Raw genomic sequence first — 25,916 nt, 5'->3', positions numbered from 1 at the left:
ATCAAACAGACAATTAAGACAATATTCACAACTGAAATTCAGTACTCTACTCTCACCATGAGATCAACATACTGTATCAGAAACAAGACTCTTCATGACAGACTGTGGTTTTCCCTAAGAGGAGCTGGAACCAACAATTGCAACATAACTCTTACAGAAATACTTAAATAAATGGTCATGACACAACAGACTAGCTCATTACAGGTTTCTATACATTACCTTATTTTCTCTATATAAAAATAAATCAATTAGGTAGACAATCTCGTATTTTTACATTACCTTTCAACACAACTACCTTTCCACGCACACACACACACACACACACACACACACACACACACACACACACACACACACACACACACACACACACACACACACACACACACACACACACACACACACACACACACACAGACAGCGACATACACTTACGCATGGACACACACACTCACACACAAATGCACACACATATACAAACATCTGCTTGTGACTAAGGCCAGGTCTGGGGGGCACTAGTATAGTAAGTAAGTAGATTCTAGCTGTCAATCTCATCTGTCATTCCTAGACTACAGTGGGAGCCCATTCTCAGTAAGTGGACAGTGGGCAGCTGAGATATACCTGGAGAGGGTGGGTTTGATAACCCTCATGCTCACATTATGAGTCTCAAACCCGACCCCACAGCTTGGCTCCCAGGCCAGGCAGCACTTGCAGCCCTGCACGGATTCCAGTCTCTGGAAGTGCATGTTTCTGGGGTGGGTAAGGGAGCTTAAAGGGAGAGGATGGAGGGCAGTGGTTCCTCTATTGTAGTCTAGGTTCAGAGTATTTGTTAACCACACATTGCCCTAAGCTGGCTGTGCAGTGGCCCTCTCTGTAGGTTTGTAAAGTGACTCAGCACAGTCTCTCTTTTGGTCTCTCCTCCTCTCTCCGCATCCCTCTCTCTCTCGTCCACAGAGGCATGTTTCTCTGCTCCAGCTCTCTCTGGGCTGGGCTGGTTGTGCTCTGCTGTTCAGAGGCTCTTGTCTACGGTATTGGAGTGACCCCTGTCCCCTTTGGATGGGCGAGGGAGCTCAGAGCCCACATGGTTCTCATGCGATGCCCCTCGCGACCCCTCCAAAGGAAACAGGCAGTTCTGGCCCAGCACCCTCTGGGCAGTCTCCAGGTGGTTGATGCCCTTCTGGTAACCACTGTTGATGTGGCGTTTAGGGCTGGATCTGGCCAGCAGGCGCTTGGAGGGGCTGGTGTCTGAGAGGTCACGAAGGTGCTCTTCTTCATCAGTGTCGGCATCGATATACTTGCTGATGGAGGAGTCGTGGAAGGTGAACATGGCAGGGCTCAGAGTGCTGCTCTCTGGGGACTTGGGTGGTGTTCTGCTACTGGCTGTGGTGTAGACAGACACCTCGGGGCTCAGCAGGGAGCGGTCGGACAGAGCCGAGCTGTCTGAGAGAAGAGCGCTGGGGGACCGACCTGACTCTCCTCCACCACGATAGTTCCCCTTATAGGAGGAGCCTTTAAGAGGGTAACCAGAGTAGGGGCCGAGCCGTGTGTTCTCTGAGCCTACAGTCTTAGAGAAGGGAGTGACCATGGGCTCATGCTCCAGGGTGGTCTGCAGGCCGGGGTTGGCGCTGACCCGCCCAGAGAGGCCTGTTGCAGGGCTGTGTGAGAAGCGGCTGCTCTCTTGGAGGGTGAGACCAGCCGCAGGGCTGTGGGGGAAGCGTGGGTTTTCCTGGAAGTCTGCGGCACAGCTAATGTAACTGTCAATGCTGGACAGGCTTTTCATGTCCCCAACCCCTTCGCGAGTTCCGAGTATGGGCTCCCCAGTGCCTGGGATAGCCCCTAGCTCTATCTCATCCCTTTGCCTGCCTGCCCTGGAGCCCTTGTCTTTAGCGTTGAGGTTAGGCTGGGACTGGGTCTTGGCCATCTGGTTGTACATTTCCTCCAGCTTCTGTGCATTGAGTCGCTGAGGGCTGGAGGCCCTGGCCTTGCTAGGGGAGCCTGACTCTTGGGGGTTGAAAGAGTGGTTGGAGCTGGTCTCTGAGGCAGCCCTCTTGGGGGTCCACTTCCAGTGGCTAGGAGAGAGGTGATTATCTAGTGGTCTCTCACTCTTCTCCACCACCACATCCATTAACTCTGCACTGCGAGCAAACGCCTCCTTCATATTCATGGAGACAATGCTGCCATTCCTCTTAGCTCTCTCCAGAGCTTCCCGGCGCTTTACAGCCTTCTCCTGTCTCTTCTGCTCCTTGTAAAACTCAGAGAAGTTGTTGACGATGATAGGGATAGGCAAGGCTATCACCAGAACTCCAGCTATGCAGCACAAACCCCCCACTATCTTCCCTAGCAGGGTTTTGGGATAGATATCCCCATAGCCCACTGTGGTCATAGTAATGGTGGCCCACCAGAAGGATGCCGGGATGCTTTTAAACTTGGTGTCATCCTCGTCCTTCTCAGCAAAGAAGACCAGGCTGGAGAAGATCATGATGCCCATGGCCAGGAAGAGGATGAGCAGGCCCAGCTCGTTGTAGCTCCTCTTGAGGGTGAAGCCCAGAGACTGGAGCCCCGTGGAGTGACGGGCCAGCTTCAGAATACGCAGGATACGCATGATCCGGAAGATCTGGACCACCCTCCGCACGTTCTGGAACTGGAGAACGCTCTTATTGGACTCGGTGAGGAAGATGGTGACGTAGTAGGGGAGGATGGCCAGGAGGTCGATGACATTCAGAGGACCCTTGAAGAACTTCCACTTGCTGGGCGAGGAGAGGAAGCGGAGGAGGTACTCCATGGTGAACCAGGCGATGCAGATGGCCTCCACGTGGGCCAGCTGGGGGTTGTCAGTGGATTGGCCAAATTCGTCTGTGTCCTGCAACTCTGGGAGGGTGTTTAGAGACAAGGCGATGGTGGAGAGAACGATGAAGAGGATAGAGATGATGGCCAAGATCTGTAAAGCGGAAACAAAAAGGCTATCAATGAGAATGCCCCCACCTCCTATACATTTGAACATGTGTACATTTGATTAGAATAGAACTTCCATCCACCATCCAATTTCCTGTGTCAACAAAGAGAATGTCAGAATGCAGTGCAAAAGGTACCCTGTCGGGTTCCATGGGTTCCCATTCAGATTTATATGACATGAGCTGACTCAAGTCTTTGTGTTTGTTTGGTACAGAGTTATTGCATTGGGACAGGCTAAGAACAATTATTAATTCATAACCCACTTATCTGAATACAATAGCTTCCTCACATGAGTAAGTATTAGAATGAAAGACAATGCTAAGCCAGCAAAACAGCAGAATACGACATTCAGTCCAAACCAAGTATAGCTCAAAGTACTGTATGAATACAATTTATTGGAGTGCCAGCAAAACTGAATTCAAAACAACCTACAAATTCTGTATTCAAATGTAAATATATGCTAATTCTGAACTGGCTATGTATTGTTGGCACCGGTTTAGAGTTGATAAAGTCTTTGACCACATGTTTTGCATTTTCAAGATCATATGGATATGCATGCACTGTCAAATATTTGGGTTTGAAGGTTACAGTAATCTGACCGTGATCCAATAACGTTAGTGATTTAACATGAAGTTGTGCGGTCAGTAAGCCACTCCTAGAGTTTATCATGTGGCTCCAGCTCACCACTCACATGCCTACACTATTGCCTCCACACCACAGCCCTTTATCTTCCACTGAGGAGAGCATCTGAAGGTGGTGCTGGAGTCAGAATGTCATCATCACAGGCCTGAGGGGCACAGATCCCAATGTTTCTCTTTGTCTCCCAAGTGGGCGACAACAACCGAGCTACTCTGTTGTTCTTCAATAGTTCATTATATCTGTTGAAATAAGGTGACATGCTTTGATAGATAACAGATGTCTAATGGTTTTAATGCTTTACATACTTTGCTGTACTATTACTTTGCATAACATGAATACTGACGATGAGTGAGTTTTGTGATTGATATTGTTCTGTTTACCTTTACACTAAGAGACCCTTATGGAGAGACTCCTTGTGTTGTTAATCGTGTGGTAAACTGGACACAAGGTCATGGGCAAGCCATTGTCTGATCAGCTATCCAAGCTCAGGATTACTACTAGACAACACTCAGCTATTATTATCCTAACCTGTCCTGACTGACTCCCTAAAGGCTTGCCACAGGACTCCAGCCTCACCCTGGGGACGAGGTGTGTGTGTGCATGCCCTGGTAGAAACAGGAAGTAATGACACAGCAGAGAGGAGTTAGCCGTGTGTGTAAATAGAATTAAAATACAGGTGGCTGGGGATTCTTCATGTGCGTACACAGTGGTGTTTACAGCACGGACAGCCTGTAATGGCAACAAAACTGCATTCGATTTTCATCCAGTAGAATAGTACTCATATAATTGTACCTTGAGTACTTTTATCTTTTGAACTATAACTAACTTTATAATACTATAAAGTTAAGGATTCAGAAAGGAGTAACTAAAGAACAGATGGTGAGCAATAGGGCTGCTACTATGAATCCCAGTAGACAACTAAAACAGACAGGGAAGCACATGGAATTCGGCCAGACCTCTCCAGGGAAAATGTGAAAGGGATGGCAGCAGAAATAGGGCAGTGGGAGGGGTTGTTAGGATATGACTGACATCATGGGCCTTGACAACGGCCTCATAATTTTGCATACACCCCAGGAGTGAATGTGATGGCCAGAATGGCTACCTTATTCATGACCAATCAGAGTTTGAACATGCTGTTGCCATAGCGTCACGGCAGACGTGAATAATGACCCTATCTGTTTATCTCGTCTTTCCCTCCATTTTCCCTCAGCAACCTCGTAGGAAATCTGCTGCTTGAATCAGATGCCCCCAGAGCAGGGAGATGCTTGGACTGGAGACCCGGCAGAGACGCTCAGAAGGGGTGGAATTGTAAGCTGCCTGTGGTGAATGGTGATTTATCATGCTAATCAACGTCGCAGTGATCACAGACAGATTGGCTAGGTACATTTAAGATCAGCTAGACAGCTGTGGTACAGTAATATCCATATTCGGTGTGAGAGGGTGTCCTGGTGAATCAACAGCCTACAGGTTCAAAGGATACAGCAGGATTTATAAACAGATTATCAAGACACAACAAGAATGAAGATAAGGGAGGAACATCACAACAACCAGATACAGAGTTGGTACTGTGTGTTTGTGTGTGTATCTAAGAGACCATGCTGCTAGGTAAAATTTCGCTGTGTAGGACAGAAAAGGATCGAGGTAATAGGATTGAGAAGCTATAAAAAGGTTGCTAAGACAGGGAGTTTAATAATGGCCCACTGGTGCTGTATAACATTGTGGTTATGATGTCACGTTCCACCAGGAAGTTCCCTCTGCTCCCTGACTCTGTTACTATGAAGAATCCCCCCTACACACCTCTTCCTCTCTCTTGCTCTCTCTCCCTCTCTGTTACACACTCCCTCTTTCTATCTTCTCATCGGCTGGTGGAAGGTCGGGCACAAGTTGTTAATATTTCCACTGAATAAAATAGCACTGCTAAGGCCATAAACCAGTGCCATTGATCATATATTGCACATGTTACTAATATGACCAAGAGAAAACTTCCATATCTCAACTGCACACAAAAAAACAGCTCAAAAGCAGGGAGCTGATTGGATTAACCTAGAGAACCACTGACTGTAATGTGTGACATCAAACAGCATTATGAACTGAGGAAGCACTCACTGTGGACTCTGAGGTAACCAAGATTTTTTTTTAAATGGTTGATGCCGAAAGGAAACCCTCATATGATTAAGCATTTAGGCGTGTGTTGTGTTTGTGTGCATTTGACTGGGTTGTGTGTAGGTGTGAGTGTATAAACTCTATGTTCTCCTGTTAAGGTTGGAGTCTGACATTGACATAGTGATATACAGTATGAGTATGATGTGATAGCCTTATTGATAGATTGTATACAAACACAGAAGAGACAAAGAAATCACATCATTCACTTTTTGTCAGGATGTCGTTTCTATCATTTTTATCATAACACCTAAATGGTCTCTTGGTTAAAATGGTACTGACTTAACAAACTCCATTATGTCAAATGAAGTTATCAAATCAACAAGACAAGATTAGATGGATAGAAAGGAGATCTTATAAAGAGTAAAAGAAGCAGGCCCACAGACACAGAGAGAGTAGGAGTTATCGGCCGGAGGCCCTGATCTGAGGCTGACACACCAGATTGACAGGACCTGCCTCCACGCAGACACAAAACAAACCCGGAGCCCAATCACGTCTGCTGGCACACAGACCCATGTTGGTACACACACACTGTCTAACCTTGAATCACATATAAGGTCGTACAAACCCCCAGTCTGCTATTTAAGAAGATTCCCAAGACACATTTAGTGTGAGAGAGCGAAAAATACACAAAGGGAATGGGATGTCTGCCAAGAAACATTCATTGTGTTTTTGGAGAGCACACGAAGAAAGCAGAGGAGACGACCAGTGATGGCTGACTGTGCCTATTCCTTTCCACACCTAAACAAGTCATCCTAATTTGCTCCAATTTCCTGCTTTTAAAAGAAAGACTGTCTTTCACTCTCTTTCTATGGGTATCTCCATAGGAAGGAAGAGATGTAACTAAATAAAAAACACTTTGTCAATATCCTTTCACATTAGAGTGAAATTGTATTAGCACCAAAAACATTTAGTTCTTTTTTCAATTTAATGTCTCTTCATGCACTAGAACTCCTAGCAAGTAGTCTTTTCAATGTGTCTCCTGTGACCTGGTTTTGTTTTTACCAGGTGCGAGAGTATGATTCATCTTCTGGTCTATGTTGATCTAAGATGAGTTTGTCAGGTTATCAGCTTGTCAGCTTGCATGTTTCACTGCACTCAGCCACCCTAAATTAAAACCTTGAACTCTGAACTTGGGATACAGTAGAGACCTCATAAATGAATCATCGACTACTTTACCCTCATAGACATGGGTGAGGTAAACAGGGGTTTGCTTTTGGAACAAAAAGCTACTGAAGTGTGTCTAATTCTGTCCGTGTTCAGTCACCCTTGGTGTTCAGTGCTGCTCAGGTGAGAAGTGAACGCCTTGGAAAGTGTGTTGTTGTTCCGGGTGGCTCCCACAGGAACTCCCAGCGCCCCGGTGCTTTGCCCATCCTTTCGTTAGCAGCCTTTCCACTTGAGAACTTGCTGCTCCTGTTCCTGACAATCCTGACACCCTTGAACTCACACCGGAGCTGTGTGTGTGTGTGTGTGTCTGTGTGTGTATCTGGAATGGTCACTAAGTGAGTGAGACCTCCTGACCTCAGGCTATGCCAGTGTTCCATGGGCCCTGGTCCTGACCAGTGGGACATCATGCCACGCTTTCCAAGGCAGGGCTGCCAGACGCAGTCGTCATGACAACCCCCTTGAAGCTCGACAGGAGGTGGCTATGTGGAGCGGCTTGTGAAAAGCAAGTCTGACACTCATTCTTCCTGTCTCCCTTCTCAGTGCTTCTCTGTGCTACTTCGCCGTCCAAGCCCTCTGTCCACCTTACCCCTCTCACATGACGTTCCTCTCCCAACAGAATGTACATCTGTTGTTGTTATAAAATAGATCTCTTATTGTTATGGATGCCATTTACTAAAGCTTAAAGGATTATCCCTGCTGCTGGTCTGAGCAGCTCTGTGTCTGTCTGATATGGATTGCTTTAATGACAGTGATGTTAAACATTGACATAAGTCAGATAAATGATCAATCGAAATGGTCATTCAGACATCCGATTTTGAAATGGTGCAAGCAGGTGTCAGTGTTCAGCCTCTGGCTGGGGTTGTTCCAAACCTGGAATGTAAATGTCAAACATTAAATAAGATACCATGGATATCCATTTGGATTTGCCACAGTTCCTCTCGAGACTATCAGTGTTTTAAACCACCAGAGTGGAAAGGAGAGCGTCAGATGATGTTGGATAGTTCACTCTTGATTCTCAATGTAGCAGGGCTCTGCCTCCCTGTCTTTCTGAAAGAGATTGGGTTTCCATGGAGACGGGAGGGGACTATCTTCTACATTTCCCACAGCATGAAAGGTTGAAAACACACACCCTCAGATACACACACACACAGACTCCCTCTTTTACAAATACACAAACTCACACAGAGATTCATAGTCACGCATGTTGTGCACTAAAACATCAAAATAATAATAATCAATGGAACACGCGTTATCAATACATACAGACATGTATGCACAAACAAATACACACACATACACACACAGGCTTATATATACACAACAAACAGCCCCATATCATATCGCCTTGGCACGGCCCCACCTCAAAAACAAACACACAGACCAGCCCATAAACCAAATAGGAGCTGTGACCATGGCGCTGTGCATGCAGCTGTGTCAAATAGCCCCAGAGATGGCAGCTGTGATAATCTGAGTAGCTGCCTTTTCTCTCTCTGTCCCTCTCTTTCTTGCTCTCTCTCTCCACATCCCTCCCTCTCGGTGTCTACTGCTCCTTCACCCCCGGCCGAGGCCGCGTGTTAGGGATGTGAGCAGGTGACTGGGCTCTGACGAGGACCATTCATCTAGCTGAATGAATCCCACCTCGGCTCCTCTGTCTCTCAATTATTCATGCATCTCATATGAGGAGTAGAATCCAGACTCAGCATCTATATTTAAACCCTGGCCACTCTTGACAAGTCTTATAAATAGGAGCAGCATAGGGTGTGGTGATTCTGGTGGAGACTGACCCCCATCTGGAATTGTGCTTTGTCGGTCAAATACTTACAGGACGCCCATCCACTTTACCACACAAGAATGGATGGTCCAGCAGCATTCTGTCTGAAACACAGTGTGTGGACATTCACACTTAACTTGCTTCCTGGTTCTGGCATGACCATTACTCGTCAACAAACTCCAGAGTGCCATTCTGCCCATGCCATCCTGCTACTCACTTACCTACACACTAGAACAGTGTTCTCATTGCACCTGAGGGGAATTGAAAACATCAAACATCTGCATATGCTCAGCACTGAAAGACACGCACGCAAGCACAAACACACACACAAACCTTCAAATAACACCAAACCTAGATGGAAGACCGCTGCAGGTCTTAGCATCACAGAAGTGACAGTTGCTATGGTGACAGTGACAGTAGGCTTTGGCACAGAAAAGAGAGTGTGTGTGTGTATCTGTGTGTCTGTGAGTGTGTGTCTGTGAGTGTCTGTGTTTGTGTGAGGGCGGGGAAGGGAAGGGAATGAACAGGAGGGGGTTCAGAAAAACAAAATCACAACAAACAAAAGATGAGACTAGCAATCTTTGACTGATGAAGATGTGATGGTTACTCACTCAATTCAGCAACAGGAACAAAACACTGCTTAATCACAGAGAACGTGAGCATCCCACTCTCTCTTTCTCTCCTTTTCTCAAACATTCTTTTAAAGGTGAGTCGCTCGTTAATGTGAACGTCTGTGAGAGTTAAAAGGACAGCCTAAATAAAAGCTTTGACCTCAAAGCGGTCCAATCTAAAAGTGAGCAGATGCCATCATTTGAGAACTTAATTCTCAGAAAGATCCAGCATGGGAAAGCCCAGACCCCAAGGCATTCCCTGGAAGTTTCCCTTAATCTCTTTAATAGCGTAGGAAACAGAGAGACAGATTAGCGGGCGAATCCTTGATGTTGTAACATGGACAGACTTTAAGCAGCTGGTAGACTGAGAGGAGTGAACACTTTCACAGTCTGGAACATGCTAGACCTCCAGGGTCTCAGCAGTAACTCCACAGCTTTACACTGGCACTGGTGGTGCATTACCAGTCTAATACAGTCATTACTGTGATAATCAGTGGTTGTCCTATAACCCAGGAGAATGCAGAAAACATGTCTGACCTACACCTGCACCGCAATTACTATACCAATGAATAATGTTCCAATGGCATGTATTTGATAGTGTGTGTGGGTGTGTATGGCAGTTCAAGCATGTGTGTGGCCCAGGGAAAGTGTGCTGCAGACAAGGTGAAAGTCCTCTAGCGCCAACGGTCAAGTGCCCTCTCGGTTTTCTCTCAATCAGGCGTTGACTTGATTAATGTTTCTCCTCCTATTCTATTTTGGTACTCCAGGCCTTCACACTTCCGTCAAGGTCATTCATACACCTAACCAATCCTTACACCGGACAGCAGTCCCCCCAGTGAAGGAGGCTGTGACACCTGCGGAGAGCAGCTCAACTCCTTGCCTGTGAGGTCTGATTGGTAGCTGGCGCTTGAATCCGTGTGTGTATTCAGTGTTTAGAGTGCTGTTGTCTTGTAGAGGGCCGCTCATCACCCTCATCAGAGTAATGGCGACATGGCCCTTCTCCTTCTGTAGGGCTGAGGGAGTGGGAGCCCTCAGGGCCAAGCAGCTTGAAACTAGGGCCATATATCCCCCCCCCCTCCATCCATCCATCATATACCACTTCACTGAGAGGAAGTTCCTAAATATGTCGCACACACACACCACACACACACACCACACGCAAACTCATTATGCCTCCTGTGATTTTTCTCATGCGCTACTCTCACCTTATCCACAGATGTTCTTGTCAGGGGTTGGGAAGAACCTCACTGGTACATGAAACTTGGTCCATTGTTTACAGTGAGCCGGACTGACTTTGATCAACACTCTTTCTCAGATTAGCCTGAACTGATCTGGGATAACAAGAACATGAGGAGGAAAGTTTCTTTCGAGCATGCTTCATTGCCACTGAAGATTATTTGCTGGGAGGCGAGAGATACAACTTGAACTCTAAATCACCCTAGGTAAGTCTATCCACGTGTCTGAATTACACTGACTATCAAAAAGTCATTCAGTAGCTATAGGTAAAAGCATAACATTTATTCCACATCAGACTATAGACTCGGTAGAGCAGTTAAACTTCTATCAAGTCCTCTTTAGTCACCGTGAAAAGTACTCGATGGAGGAATTGGCCATGGCCAAAAATACATGGAAATCTTCTGTCCCTTTCTCTTTGAATGTGAAAAATGTGCTCCTGACATTTTCCACTGGCAAGGAAAATTAAAGAACATGCAATAGCTATTGACACTGACTGGATTTCAATCATAGACAGAACTAATCATGGGATGGAAGCTGTGGAGCTGTCCAGTGCTGAAACAATGCATGTGTCCCACAATACATAGGCTTAAAGCAGTGTGGATCATTGTGTGACATCATGCTATTTAGCAAAGCACACCTACCACTCCCCATCAAGAACCTAGGTTTCTACAGATAATTACTTGACTCTAGTTCAGCTGCTGTATTGCCCTTATCCTGGCTTTCATTCGACCACAGCCTAATGATGCATTCAGCTCCTGTTGTGTAGGTGGGTTGAGGAGATCAACAGCTGAGAGTTGTGGTCCTTTGGTTTTGTGTTTACGGGGTGGGGGTGGGGGGCGGTTAGGGGTGGAGGTGAAAGGGAGAGGACGGGATCGGGCGGGGGCGGTGGAGAAAGGAGATGTGCACAGCTAAAGCCCAGCCACTTAACCTGTTCACTGTTCAACTAGGAATTCTCATGCAGGGCAATGAGCGACAGACCACCATGCACCCACAGGGAGAGGAGGACAAAAAGGAGAAGACGAGAGATAGATAAAGGACTCAAATGTACTGTAAATGTAATAAAGAACAAATGCTTTCAGTGGTTTATAGAGATAGAGACAGAGTACAGGTGTGAACAGTTCTTTCATATCCCTGTACTCATCGTTGTTGAACAATGACCATGAATATACATGTATGTCATGACTTGAACCACATTTAGAGATCATGAATCGACTGTCAGAAAAAAGATCATTCTGTTCTAGTTCCTCTGTGCAGTTCCACAGTCTTCCCATAGCTCAACTTGCCTCCATCTTTGTAAATCTCCAATGTTGTAAGTGCAGTTGCCATGGAGTTTGACATCTGTTTCCAGGGTGATGCCACTGCTGAATTAGCAGTTTGAGGTGTGAAGTCCATCTGCAATATGAATTACAGCTTCCAAACCATCCATGCACAGCAACAACTCAAGACCAGCCTCAGAACACTGTTGTTTTCATTGTATTTTCTTAGTTTGATCAATGTCAATATTCAGTGTATACTCTTAGTTAGATTTAAAATTGAATTGCTAATGTTTGACTCATGCCCTAATGGAGTGAAGATAGCAAAATAAAGGAGGTGATGAGAAGGGCAATTCTAGTACCATGATAAAGGCAAAGACAATCTGAGGCTAAGAAGGACAGAAAAAAAGAGTAAACTAAAGATTGTAAATAATAATAAAACATTAATAATAAATAAACCCATAATAACAATAAACAAAATACTAATATTGAAATAAGGACAGGAAATATGAGGACATTTATTTTAGAACATTTTGTACTGGAATGCAAATCCTGTAAACCATCCCCATCCTACACTCACAGTCACACACACACCACAAACACACACACACACACACACCACAAACACACACACCCCTTGTGGTTTTCAGTGTCATGCAAGGATAATTGAGGATCTTAGCATATGTGTGAAAGACGAGAGCTATTTTTATACTGGGTGATTTAGCACAGTCACAGGAATCCATTAGCTTAAGGGATGTTGTTTCACTATTGTAGTGTGTGTGTATGTGTGTGTGTGTGTGTGTGTGTGTGTGTGTGTGTGTGTGTGTGTGTGTGTGCGTGTGTTTGTCTATTTATCTGTCTCTCTGCGTGTTGTGGGGTGAAATAAACATTGAGTAAGCAGGTCAAAGGTCAAATTTGTTATCAATAATTCATCATTAATCGATAACATTTCAGTGCTAGAGTGGCTGATACTCAAGCCTATGTATTGGACCTGGACACAGAAGAGCAGGGTGATATGATGGCCTGAGAGGAAGAGTCTTAAAGGAAGTTCCAGTGTGAACATAAGACTACCAGGAAACCTCAGAGGTCATGTTGCCCTCTTCACAGATGGGTCTGAGGATCTGATTTCAGGCCTGATTTGAGGGGACATCAGCACTCACCAGGCAGGCCTGTTGATGGCAAAACGCAGTGACAGGCATGTAGAGCCGTTGCCACAAAAGCAATCACTGCACGGGGTACTCAATCTCAGTCCACAAATGATGCAGGGCTATATCTCTGGCGTCTATCTCTATCCCACAAAAGGGCAGAGATAGAGACACAGGCAAACGGCCTGGAAACACCATCAGTTAGGACTTTCCTTTTAGACCCTATCAGACATAAATTCACTCTTTTCAATAGTCCACCCTTGGTCTGCCGTGTCCCTCAAAAAATAGCAGTCATCGGGTTCTCACTTTTCTATGCTTGAAGGGAACAGAAGTATGTGAAAGGCTGTAATGCAGGACTGTGTGTGTTTGTTTGTGTGTGTGTCATTGAAGGGGAGAGGGGTTGATGTATAGACCGAAATGAAAGGCTGCTTCCTACTGTACGATTCATGTGTTTTTTCCTTGGAGTCTTAAACACTTATAACACTGGGATACTGAAGAGAGTCACACAAGTTGAGGTGGATCCCCTATCAAAGGGACTACTCATCCCAATAAAACTCATCACCTGCTTGACAGATTATAAATGATCACATATTTGATTGCTTCTAATTTGCCAGCTGTCAAGAGACAATCTGTCGACTCATGGTTGGTGTCAGTCCAGGCCCTGTATTGGACTGACTTATGAGTGGGAATGAAGACAAACAGCTTTAATTTGTCATCTAAAGTACGACATAAGAAAGGCATAATTGGAATTTGTTGCCTGCCCACTGACGCACAATGCCTGTTGACAGCACTGTAATTTGCAATTCCCGATGTTTAGATGCAGAAAGGACAGAATGACAGTGCCACTTTCATTCTGCCTAGGTTTGTTTATTTGTTCTGTTAATTGCTCTGAGCCAATTTTATCCTTTACCTACTTAGACCTTGTTTCACTCAGTACATTTCACAGATTTCCTTTATTAATTATTTATCTCCCCTTTATTTAGTTTAATCACAAATAAAACAGGTTCAGGGGTATTAAGCGGATGACATTGCCATTATCAATCAGACTGAGCACTGAGCACAATCAGTGGCTCAACCCTCCCCTTACTGGATGCACACTAATATAAATAAATCACCTCCAGTTACGTAGAGCAGTCAAGCCACAAGTCACATCACAGCAGGTCAGTCTACTGTTGTCTACAAGCAGTCTACACATGTCTGTAGTAAGTCTGTATCACATTCTTTGAAGATTAGGGTCCATCAACAATAACAGAAACAACATGGAGTTTTGTAATCCAAGACCACAGCTTTCCTGCTGTACAATTTTCCTGTGATCCGGGCCTAGAGGTACGGTTCTGTTAATGTGAGGCTTGTCTGGGTTCTGGGCAGACAGTGATACACTGATATGCCAGCGGTCAGACACAATCTCATTGTGCAGCAAGGCCATAGACCCAAATCTAATTTGAGGCCGAGGCAGACAGTACTATGGCTGAGAGAGAATGTGAACTGGAGAGGAGCTTCAAATTGGGCCTGGAGTCTTATGAAGTATAATTAATGTGACATTTCCCTGACATTTAGTTGAAGGTGTAGTGGAGGAGCCGCAGGAACGAGAAGAAGGATAGGGTGGAGGTAGATATAACATGGGGAGAGAAACAGAAAGCAAGCACACAGTAATGTACCATGTGTTGTACTTACAGGGAATGCCTGTTCAATTGTCTGGCATTATGATAGAAAAGTGGTCATATACCATATGTAGATATTTATTTGTACAGCCACAGGCATGGGTTTAGGAAGCACACACTCATGCACACACACACACACACACAATGATATTCCTGTTGCCTGGAGACGGGTTTTCCTGTGCTTGTCATCACCAGTGACCATCTGTTTCTAGGCTGTTGCATGTCCAATCCCACCACTGGCCAGGGAGGGGAGGAGCACAGCTGAACACAAACACTTAACACAGCAGAGCCTCAGCACCATCTAAACCTGTGGTTCAGACTGGACCAGAGACTGGACCACTCAACTGCATTGCAGTTTATCACAGTACTTGGAAAAAACCTTGGACAACGCTCTATCAAAGCTTTTAGTAGTTCGGTTTGTGGTTTTACAGTGCATTGCCCTTTTAAGCTAATTAGTAATTGATAAATGCTACCACTTATTGTGTGGACGCTGCTCTTTTCCCTGGCACACAGGCTTGCCAGAGTAGTCTCGTAATGATACTACTAAAGAGGTGACAGGAAATCACAGTGTTAATGTTTAACTGATGGGAAGAATTGCAGGCATTAAAACAAGAGGAGTTCACTCAGAAACAACCTACTGTATTGCACATTGATGATTATCTATATTTACATATGGAATTGTAATATGATGTCACTGAATATTTCCCCCCAGCCTAATCTGTATAGCGTCTTGTTAATCGAGGCTGATTTGTATGGTAGTCTATTGAGAACAGTCATCCCAGTGCTACAGCACTACAGAATTATCCTAACCACAAACATGATCAGCATTGATTTAGCATCTTCTTCATGCCTTTGATGCTTCTCTGACCGACTCACTGAACTCCCCCCAGCCTGTTAGTGATGTAGTGGGCTGGCCGCTTCCACATGAAGCCTGTGTTCACTGTGAAGCATCATCTGACATGAACTAACCACTCGTAGCTTTCATACCATTTCCAGTGTAAGCTGAGTACCTCCCAAAACAAGGCGGTGTGTTCCATTTAAAACGTAATTAGCAGTGTTGGAGGGAGACAGCATTCTCTTTGATCCCCCCCAGTCCAGCTCAGACGAGAATGATCAAAGCAGGCTTGTGTCTCTCTGAGGGAGAGAAACGCTGCTCCTGCACTTCTACTTTACTATGCCCACTCTACTTTATTATTCTCTGCTCTGTTCTATTCAATAGTGTTCCATTCATATCTGATATATTCTTCTCTGCTCTATTCTACACTCTATGCTGCTCTCTACTTTATTTTTCTCTGCTGTGCTCTACTTTGTTATATTCTACTTGCTCTGCTTTGCTGTACTCTACTCTGCTGTGCTCTACTCTATTCTGTTGTATTCTACTCTGTTCTGATTCGCTGTACTCTGCTTTACTATAGTCTGCTGTAGCCTATTAAACTAACAAGTCCCTTCTCCAGGTCCGGCTAAGCCTCTGTATACAGAGGCAAGCTTACTGTATTGAACGTCCAACTGTAATCTCTACTGTATTGATAAAAGGCTGACCCTCAGATCGTCTGCTTTACACCTGATCGCACGAGGCAGCGGGTTTCACAAATATATGGCTCTATCAGGGTGGCTGTGTTTGTTAATTGCAAGAGACCAGGGGGGTTCAGTTTAGACAAGACTTTAATGTCAAAGACATTCTGCTTGTGATTGTTAATCCACATGATGAATCAATAATGCCAGTATGTGGTCATCTACCCTCATTAATGAAACCAAAGAGTTTTATCTCTCTTGCCTGCTCTCCCACAATACATGGGGAACCAAAGAAAGACAGTGTGAAAAATAGAGGAGACTAATATGGTAGCCTACTTGAATTGAAAGTCACTATAGGCATGGAGTAAAACTTGTTTAACTACATGCTCTTGTGGTTCATCCCTTTTGGCACTTATTTTGGTTGTTCACAATATGTGCTTCATGTTTTGGCTACCCGCAATGTTTTTGGGGCTATCTTGTTGTTATCAGTGACCTATGCACTTTGTAAAGCTCTCTCTTGGAAGTCGCTTTGGATAAAAGCGTCTGCTAAATGAATACATGTAAATGTAATACTAAGAATATTTACCTTGGCTGCAACAGAGGAACTGGGCTTTTCAAGAAGGTCCCAAAGTTTTTTCCGTTTCTCAGCACAACATGTGGTATCGAAGTCTTCACCCTCTCTGTCTTTCATGTTGTCAGCCTCTCGTTTGAGCTCCTCGTTCATCTGTTCCTTCTTTTGATGGTATCTGGCCTGGCAGCAGGACTCCAGGTAGATCTCGTCGATGCCCCAGTAGTCCAGTTCTTGACTGAAGGACAAGGCACACATCTCTTCCATCATGTGTAACTTCCCCGTGCGGTAGAAGTTCAGAATGGATGTGAAAGCCCCGGGGTGTCGGTCAAAGAAGTACTCATTTTCGTCCAAGTTGTAATCATCGCATATCTCCATTAACGAGTCGTGGGTGTTGCAATCCCGTAATTTCCCTAAACGGGTTCGCGGTAACCTATCCAACGTTCGCCACAGAACCTCGTGTGGAAGCCCCCCTACATTCAGTCTTACCCGACGGTAGCATGACTTGCTCCGGATGATGTCCACCGGCTCAGGTGGAAGCGACGAAGTCGATCTGGAACCTGCTTTGTTCAGCTCCGCTGAGGATTTCTCCATATTTTCAAGTGATGGGTGTACCAAAAGTTAACTGGTCCAACAGGCAAACTCCGAGGATCAGTTAGCCTATAGTACAAATTAGTTATAGTGTTTTCCCCATTCTTTAGTCTAGGGAACAGAGAGGAGAGGATGTCAACAACAGACACGTAACGGAGCATACAGCCCAGTGACCTACAGTCAGAACATTTCTGAAACCATGCCATACAGCTAATCTTCTAATCAGAGGAGAGAATGGATAATTGTATCTGGTCTAAGACCGAGGGTGCTATCCTCGCTCCCGCTCAATAGTGGGTGGGGACGCGCAGACAGGAGAAAGTAAAAGCGGCACCAAGTGAGCGCTGTCCACTGTAATGGTGCTGAAACAACATCCAGCGCTGTTCATTCGCTCTACCATAGAACACCCTTCTGAAAAAGGGGATTTTTTAAAAGACTAGTCTGTATCAAAGCCAGCATGAAGCTTGTAAGAAGTCTAACTATCACCGAATTTAGAAAATCTGTGCCTGGCTATCATTGCATACATAACATCGTTCAAAGAAGTCAATTGTCTAATACAAGCCTTATTCAACAATCACTGTAGCCTACCGAATTGCCGAAAATACCATTCAGTACGCTTGCTCTGTATCTAAAAACCGTGGATTGGTCCATCCTAAAACCGGTGGCCAAATGCGCATTATGGAGAAATGTAGTTATTTTCCATACGGGTAATATATGTATTTCCCATGTAGTTCAATTAGGCTACATTGTTGCGAGAAACAATTAATCATTTTGTTATTTTTCATGTCGCACATCGAGAGGGTTCGCAAATCATTATCTAGTGACCGGCTAGACTAACGCCACATTGGCTTACATAAATATAAACATTAACAATTGCATTTGCATGGTCAATTTTCCTTTAGACGATTGTCAGACACGGAAAACCGTTTACACGCACCTTAACTTTGTACAGTTCATCCGACGGCAGCGGCAGGCAAGAAAACGGTAAGAGAGAAGAAGGTGGAACCTTAGCCTATTGGTTCATTACTGCCGGGGTCTCATCAATTATTTTTCAAACGATGCCTCCGTGGCACTCTCCTCCGCCTCGGACATGGTTAGGCTGGGATGCTAAACTGCGTCCAATGTCCGCATGTACCATATACTGTACTGTAACCCGCCTGATTCGGGGACAGATCAACAAGTAGCCTATATGTTGAAAATTGCTACGGTTCTCTACCTCTCCATCTGCTGCGTAAAGGGACTACGCGACTACGCTCTCTCTCTCTCCATCTCGCTGCATAAGGTGGATCCGCGGCAGCACCCGGCTTTAAATCGCCTAGTGTTTAACCCTTACAATATGAAGGCTGTGAGCTACACCCTTCATCACACTGTTCAAAGCAAAAATTACAGTTTGACAGACCGTTGCTTTTAAATTTAAAATCATAACTAGGTCAGTTTACAAAGGTAACGAAAAAACTGTTTTAGTTGGTGGTCTTCGATTAAACTCGAGAACTCGAAAACATTCGAATTATTTATTAAGGTATACAATCCGACATTAAAAAATAAAAAGCTACAGGACAACACTAGCATAAAACATTTGATGAATAGAAAAAATACATCTGTTTCATATTAAACACACCAGAATAAATTATATATACAGTATTTACAGTATAATTAGGGAAAATTGAGCAGATGTAGTAGTAGTAAAAATAATAGTTTGGTGCAGGGTGCAGTTAAAATGTGGTGGTCATGTCTCAGTTATATTCTTGATTCTGTAGTGAATTTGCAGGTCTCCATCAGGCTGAAGCATCCCAAAACCATAGCGATTGGGGTTGATGGGTGGAACACGATCAGTTGGGTCACACAGCTTCAGGTCCAGACGTGTAAGCACCATAAACACAAACCTGGGGTCACAGACACATCATCTAAACTCAACAGTCTTTGATCTGACTGATAGCTTATATCACTTGGGGATTGAGCATTCACATGACGTCAGTGTGCCCTGGTGGTCATGATGTGATTGGATATCATATCGAGGTCATTAGACATGTATTAAAGTGCAGGGCTGATTTGCATAAGTGTAGGGTGCCAAAGTACTCACTGTTTGATGCCACTGACAGCGAAATGTTTCCCAACGCAGACATTTCCCCCTGCTCCCCAGGGCATGGTGTAGTACTTCATCCTCTTTCCTCCCTTAAAGAATTTTCTCTTCTCTGTCATGTCTGCATTAAGGAAGCGATCATATTGGAATTTCTGCAAAGCAGAAATAAAAACGCATGTTAGTATAATTAGACTATGCTACTGTGTGGCACATAGAATCATGGTCCATAGAATGTGTCTGTGTGCATTCAGGACTGAGACCTGCCATTTTGCTCTGCCAGTCCTGACCTCTGACCCAGAGAGAGTCCCTGTAGGATCAACCCCCTTCTCTTCAGCACACTTGCCAAGCTTCTTGTGTTTGTTTTAATTAAGGCTTTTTACCAGCTAATCACTTGGGATCTCCAGCCTTTTAACCTTTCCAGCTCGTAATCTGTTTAAACAGCACCAACCGACTACAGGACAATACTTGTTTTGGTTGCACGACTCAAGGGAAAAACCCAGGTCAAATCTGTTCTCCCCAAGTCAATAGAGAAATATATTTATCTAGAAAGTGAGTGTTGAAAGAGAGCCTTGTCATTCTATTGGCCAGTTCTCTGAATGTATGTCTGTATGTCCGTCTGTCCTGTACCTGAGGGTCCTGGTGTATCTGGGAGTCCATCTGGGGACTGAGAAAAGGGAAGAGACACACCCTGTCTCCCTTTCTGAGATGGTACTCCTGCCCACTCGCCAGATGGAGGTTCTTGTCCTTCACCACCTCTCTGGTGATGAGAGCAGCAGCTGTGAGGCGCAGGGTCTCACTCAGAACACTGTCTGTGGAGCACAGGGCAAGACCAAAGGATGTTAGTGTGAGATTATAACGCTGCAGCAGTGAGTGTAACTCCATTATGCATTTCAAAGATTTACCTCCTTCCTCAACCAAAGAATTTCCTTTATTTATCAGACCTATCCCATTATTCTTTCTAGTCATCCCCCACAGTTCAGAAGGGTTTTTTCCCCTCAGTGTCAGTAGCTAGGCCAAGCCCTGAGGTGGAAGACACAAAGTGAATAATTGAGAGGAATGCTTGGGGCTCCCTACCAAACACAGGTGTATGGTGTCTTTCCAGTGTTTCCAACAGGTGGTGCTGTGGGAACCCCTCCTGCAGAGGCAGTCCTCTGATCTCCTCCCTCACAGCTCGCATGGCCTCAGGGTGAGTAAGCAGGAAGCCGAGAAGCCAGAAGGCAGCAGGTCCTGCATTACCCTGGAATGAAACAACAAAGAACTGAATCAACCATTAAAACACACAAAGAACTTAATACGGTGTGCAAACGTGACTCAATATCAACCTATAATAATCCCACTCCTAAGAAAAGGAAAAGATTCGAATTTCTTCTCTCTTTCTTTCATGAGATCTTGGTGTTTTACGAGGTCTTGGCTGGGTGTGATCTGAGAAGTAATCAGTGGAGCTGTCAGGCCTCTATAGACACAGCGTCAGGACTCTACAGACACTAACGTCAGCCTCTATAGACACTACCGTCAGCCTCTATAGACACTACCATCAGCCTCTATAGACACTACCGCCAGGCTTTCAGAGTGAGCTGTCTGCACCTGTCAGAAAGTAATTGACATGAGACGAGGGGGCTTCTATGCTCACCTCAGCACAGCTCAGGTCAAGCCTTCGCTAACAGGGTAAACGCCATATGGAAAGATCACATGTCATGCAAGTCTGGCTAACCTGTCAAATAAAAGATCTATCCAGCACAATAACGCACTTGCTCACGCATGTCCCCATACACATACAGACGGAAGGTTTACTCTCTTTGGCTGTTTTCTTCCCCTGTGTTAGCAACAGGGGTGGAGGAAGGGAGTGGGCTACACGTGTTTGTGTGAAGCCAGGACAGTGAGTCAGACTGAATGAGTTTGACAGCCACTCCCTGTGATCCATCATGGACATGGGCACATTGGATGATGGACAGTCCAGCAGTCCCACAGACAGACCAGCCCAGGGACCTCTCATACAAAAAACAAACAAAAAAAACAAAATCCATCAGAAAAACACCAAAAGTGACTAAGAACATTGTGCCTAACTCCAACACCCCAACTCTTTGTTTGGATTATGTCAGAAGCATGCTGTCTGTGTGATGGTGAGTGATCAGCATTACACTCAAAAGGCAAAAGATCCAGCTAAGACAACATCATTAGCATGGCAGTGATGAAATACTGGCCTTTCAGTTTGTAATGGAAAATGATTGTTAAGCTAGTTGCCTGAATGTAGGATCAGAGATCGCAGGGGCCTCACTGAGAGTAATTCCTTGTGACTTGCCACTATAAACAGAGCATATCCACTCTGACACTCCTTCTCCACAGCCTCGTCTCTCAGACATGCAGTGCTGCTGTCCTTCCTAGCCTAGACTCCTTCCTAGCCCAGACACACAGAGTGTGTTCTGAAGTCCCAGCAGATGTGATTAGGGGAAGAGCAATGATGCTTGGGTCTTCTCTAATCAAGCTGGCAGGAGAGGGAGGGCCCCAGGGGGAGACCCCAGCCGCTCAGCCCTTCCCTGGTCTCAGTAGGTGTGAGCAGCTGAACAGGCAGGGCCTTTAGCATGGGCAGCTGCAGCCTGCAGGCGTGTATCGTAAACTCTTTGGATTGTAGTGAAGACTTGTGTCTATCAGTACAACGACTCCCTCACCTGGTCACATGGTGCAACATCAACAAACTAAAGTTGTCAGACTAGTATAAAGAGGCTATGAGAAAGCTCTCACTGTTATTTTATATGAAATCTATGATATAAAAATGTTCATAGATTTTGTATTTATTTTGATTTTTGTGCATTATACATCAAAGGAGTTGGTGAAAAAGCACATTATTTAATAAATGCAGAACAGGTTTGCTTTTAGATAACCTGCTTTTATTTACAGGAGTGCTGGAACTCACATTCTGTTCTGTATGATTCATAGTGTTCACAAGAAGTTGCGTCACAAGTACTAAAATAGGAGTTCCGCATCTCTGGGAAGAAGAATACGGTGAACCTACCACAGGACACTGGGAGCGTTCAAGCATACCACAAGGGCGTGTCTGAAGACTTTTTTTTCTCAAAGTGTATGAACCTCTTGGTTTTCTTGCGAGCGTGTGTGTGGCTTGTGTCTAGTGAACGCTCACCTGGGTGGCCCACAGCTGCAGCAGCAGGGCTCGCTTCTGCATTTCAGCACCCACCCCGTCCTCCTTTAGATACTGCAGATAGTTCTGCTGCCAGGAGAGGCCGTCTGGGCCCTCTGCTGTCCCGAGTCGCGTCCCCAGATCAGGTCCCCAGGTGGGGCTCAGAAGCTCCCACAGACGCTCTCTACACGAGACGGCTGTCTTCCTGTCCCCTGAGACAAATGCAACATGGATACATTTAGAAATGACACACAAAGACAGAGATACACACTAAGGGATGGTATTTATATGCTATGATAAGTCATAATACTTCATCTAAATACAACAGGTGTCTGTCCTACTATTTTACCTTGATTGAGTGTTGAGCGTGCCAATCTTGTGAGAAAATCGTCAAACTTGCGAAACTCTTTGTAGACAGTGGTTACATCTGTAATGTTGTTGTTTTCTGAACCAAACAATGTGAGATATCCAGCCCTAAAGACAAAATACTATTAATTATACTGTATAGAAACAGATTCCAGCTTTAGCTACTGTAGTTCTTAAGTCCCATTCCAAATGAGCGGCCTGAACACCAAAAGCACTTCCTGGTTGAGACACATTGTGTCACATTACAAGTTCCTCTTGAGTAGGAATGTAGAAAGCTACAGGGTTATTTCATTGTAGGGTACAGGACTCCAAGCCTACTGTGAATGAAGGACTGACTACACTATGGGTGTTTTTCTGGTTCTAAACGTGGTGGTTTTTTGTTTGTCTTGCCTTACCTGAAGAGCAGGCTGTAGCACAGGTTGAAGAGGCCATCCTGCCTCCAGTCTGAAGGGCCATCCCTCTTGTGGTCTGTCAGCAGGGCCTGCATGTGACTGTGCATTGAGCTGCTCAGGCGGGTGAGGCTCACACCCTGAAATTGCCTGGGAGCAACATAGAGAACTATTATTATGTACTTAAGATGGCATAGCATTAGAATTACATCTTCCAAAAGAGGTTAGGGTTAGACTCTGTTGGAAAAGTACATGCATTGGACAACTGCCTTCAAGAAAGAGTAAGCAGTAACCCCTATCTTAAGGGCAATTAGCCTTTAGTAAGATATAGTACAATACATTTTCCACGCATGTCTGGACACATTTGGACCAAGAAAATCGTGGTATACTGTAGTACTAAGGTATAGTCCTCCTGCAGTATGACCAAACCAAAGGCAGATTGTACATATGTATTAGAAGTCCATCCAACATACTGTTTCATCCAGACCCTCTCTGTGTCTGTGTTGTGAGTGGGCAGCTTCAGGCTGAAGATCCGTTCCATAAGCAAGTGTTTGTAGCCAGTGAAGTCCAGACAGGACCTGTCATTCAGGATGGCATCGTAGGAGTTGGGATCTAGCAGGACGGTCACATAACGACCAGCAACACAAACCTGGAGACCATTTAAGATTTCAGAGAGTTTCACCACTGTTGCGAACTGATTTTTATGATAACACTACAATGTGCTGTGTGATAAAACAGGAATTGAGAGTTAACTAAAGAAGGCTGAGACTATGATTATTGAGTTCTTACTGTAAAAATGTCTCCATGCTTCTGTTTCATCCTAGTCAGGAACCTGGCAGCATCTTTTCCAAACTCAAGGGCATGTCCAAGCCAAGGAATGAACCCTTTGTCTAAAGGTGGCTCATTTTTCTGTCTGTCAAACACAGGTACATGAATGCCAACTACAAACCTAAAAACTTGAACGTCAACATTACACTATCTTATTTGATATTTTACATTTTACATTGCATGAGCTTCGCTCATGCAATGTAAAATGTAGCGAAAAAAAAAAGTAAGATGTAGCGAAGCTCGTGTAGCCTATTGTATAGAGTAGTATTGTTTAGAATTATTTAGACTGTTGTACATTTTCAACTTTTTATATTTAAGATTCTTATATGTTTATCGTATTAACTGTGGTAGGAATTCCTGCCAAAGTAAATTCATTGTTTGTGCAAACTTACTTGGTGAATAAAGCCTATTCTGATTTTGACATAGGCCTAAGCTCGTATTCACAGTTGTCAACATCTCAACTGATTTACATATTATGCCCTAAAGCTTTTCAACTCGTTCAGCAGTACAGTCTGACGGGTTCATGATTCACGGAATACACGGATGTTATGGGAATACTATTTTGTTACACAGTATTTTGAACCGGCATAACTATTGATTTAATAATTACGTAAATATAAACGGATTTGTTAAAAGAAAGCAAACACATACGAATGAATAACAACTATCGGATATCAACTATCTCGATTGATAGGTCTGGTTTTAGTCAATATCTTTCGTCGGCATGTAGCCTACAACATATTATAAGGACGTAAATAAACAAATACTTTGTTCAACAAATAGAAAACATTTAGCCTACCTCCAGCGTGAGGACAAAAACAAAAGTGCAACAAGAGCACTGAGCAGCAAAACTATTGTCCAAGACATCTTTCCGTATCCGTAGGCTACAAGAGTGCCACTAGGCTGCAATGTCCTCGCCACTTCACCACTGCTATTTATGCAGTGTCACAAAGCAATAGTGATGATATCAAACTCAGAAATTCACCATGGCCGGGCGTGGTTGGTGACAGGTGCGTGTCATCTCATGAGTATCATTCGTTCATAGCTGTATCTAAACCGAAAATGTGCATCGTACGTGTGTGTGTTTGTGTGGGCGTGCGTGCGCGCGCGCGTGTGAAGTGTTCTGTCAAAGAGGAGGGACAGAGAGAAATATGTTGTCCCTGCGTTGTAAGAGCATTCCAGTGTAATGCCATTTTAAGGGAGTCATTTGCCAAATATTTCAGGTTCAGACATGAACAACTAGTTCACTGAGCGGTGAGGGAGTCGGGCTAGTAATCCGAAGGTTGCCAGTTCGATTCCCGGTCATGCAACCTGACGTTGTGTCCTTGGGCAAGGCACTTCACCCTACTTGCCTCGGGGGAATGTCCCTGTACTTACTGTAAGTCGCTCTGGATAAGAGCGTCTGCTAAAAATGACTAAATGTAAATGTAGTTCTCAGACTTCGTTTCCAGGCTTCTCTTTACCTTAATTGTTGTACTATTTCCAGTCTGACAAGTCTGACAGTCATGTGTTGTGGTTATTATGGTAACAGTAACAGTCATGCTGGTCGAAACTAGCAAGTGTTCCTTTTTTTTTTATGTCACATTTAGTAAAAATTTGGTTGCCCAATTCAGCCGAACGATTCACAAGTGCTTTAAAACATTTCTACCAGCAGAGGGCAAAAAGAACATACAGTCTTGAGGACACAACTAATGTAGCCTATAGCATAGCATCCAATTTCAGCAGTTCATTTTAAGCCCATATTCAAAGTCAAATCATGCAGCACTAATGCAGAGGGAAAGACATTTAACATTTTAGTAAGTTGACTTAAGTCTCTTCCCTAAGCGGAAGATGCATATTATTATTTATTGTGAAGAG

At 44.6% G+C, this 25,916-nt stretch overlaps 2 protein-coding genes across 2 annotated transcripts; both read right to left on the bottom strand.

Annotated features, from left to right (window-relative positions):
• Positions 1-1,009: 1,009 nt before the first annotated feature.
• On the bottom strand, positions 1,010-17,789 carry kcnb1 (potassium voltage-gated channel, Shab-related subfamily, member 1). The gene is made up of 3 exons (XM_067244059.1): positions 17,763-17,789; positions 16,694-17,275; positions 1,010-2,938 (listed from the first exon to the last, which is right to left on the bottom strand). The coding sequence occupies exons 1-3, from the start codon at positions 17,787-17,789 to the stop codon at positions 1,010-1,012; spliced, it is 2,538 nt and encodes an 845-aa protein (XP_067100160.1).
• A 971-nt stretch (positions 17,790-18,760) lies between these two features.
• Positions 18,761-24,994, bottom strand: ptgis (prostaglandin I2 (prostacyclin) synthase). The gene is made up of 10 exons (XM_067244072.1): positions 24,859-24,994; positions 24,021-24,144; positions 23,705-23,880; positions 23,238-23,381; positions 22,826-22,950; positions 22,480-22,688; positions 20,418-20,580; positions 19,971-20,152; positions 19,344-19,495; positions 18,761-19,146 (listed from the first exon to the last, which is right to left on the bottom strand). The coding sequence occupies exons 1-10, from the start codon at positions 24,924-24,926 to the stop codon at positions 18,990-18,992; spliced, it is 1,500 nt and encodes a 499-aa protein (XP_067100173.1). The 5' UTR covers positions 24,927-24,994; the 3' UTR covers positions 18,761-18,989.
• Positions 24,995-25,916: the final 922 nt, after the last annotated feature.

The sequence above is a fragment of the Osmerus mordax genome, chromosome 1 (genome assembly GCF_038355195.1).
Source record: "Osmerus mordax isolate fOsmMor3 chromosome 1, fOsmMor3.pri, whole genome shotgun sequence".
Taxonomy (NCBI): Eukaryota; Metazoa; Chordata; class Actinopteri; order Osmeriformes; family Osmeridae; genus Osmerus; species Osmerus mordax.
This window is presented reverse-complemented; position numbering and strand designations above follow the sequence as displayed.

Coding starts and splice junctions, on each gene's coding strand:
- kcnb1 (XM_067244059.1), bottom strand. CDS start 17,789: ATGTATGCAATGATAGCCAGGCACAGA. Junction 17,276..17,762: donor CAATGATAGCCAGGCACAGA/TTTTCTAAATTC, acceptor CACCCATCACTT/GAAAATATGGAGAAATCCTC. Junction 2,939..16,693: donor GTTCCTCTGTTGCAGCCAAG/GTAAATATTCTT, acceptor TCCGCTTTACAG/ATCTTGGCCATCATCTCTAT.
- ptgis (XM_067244072.1), bottom strand. CDS start 24,926: ATGTCTTGGACAATAGTTTTGCTGCTCAGTGCTCTTGTTGCACTTTTG. Junction 20,581..22,479: donor TGCAGCTGTGGGCCACCCAG/GTGAGCGTTCAC, acceptor GTTTCATTCCAG/GGTAATGCAGGACCTGCTGC. Junction 20,153..20,417: donor ACACCATACACCTGTGTTTG/GTAGGGAGCCCC, acceptor TGTGCTCCACAG/ACAGTGTTCTGAGTGAGACC.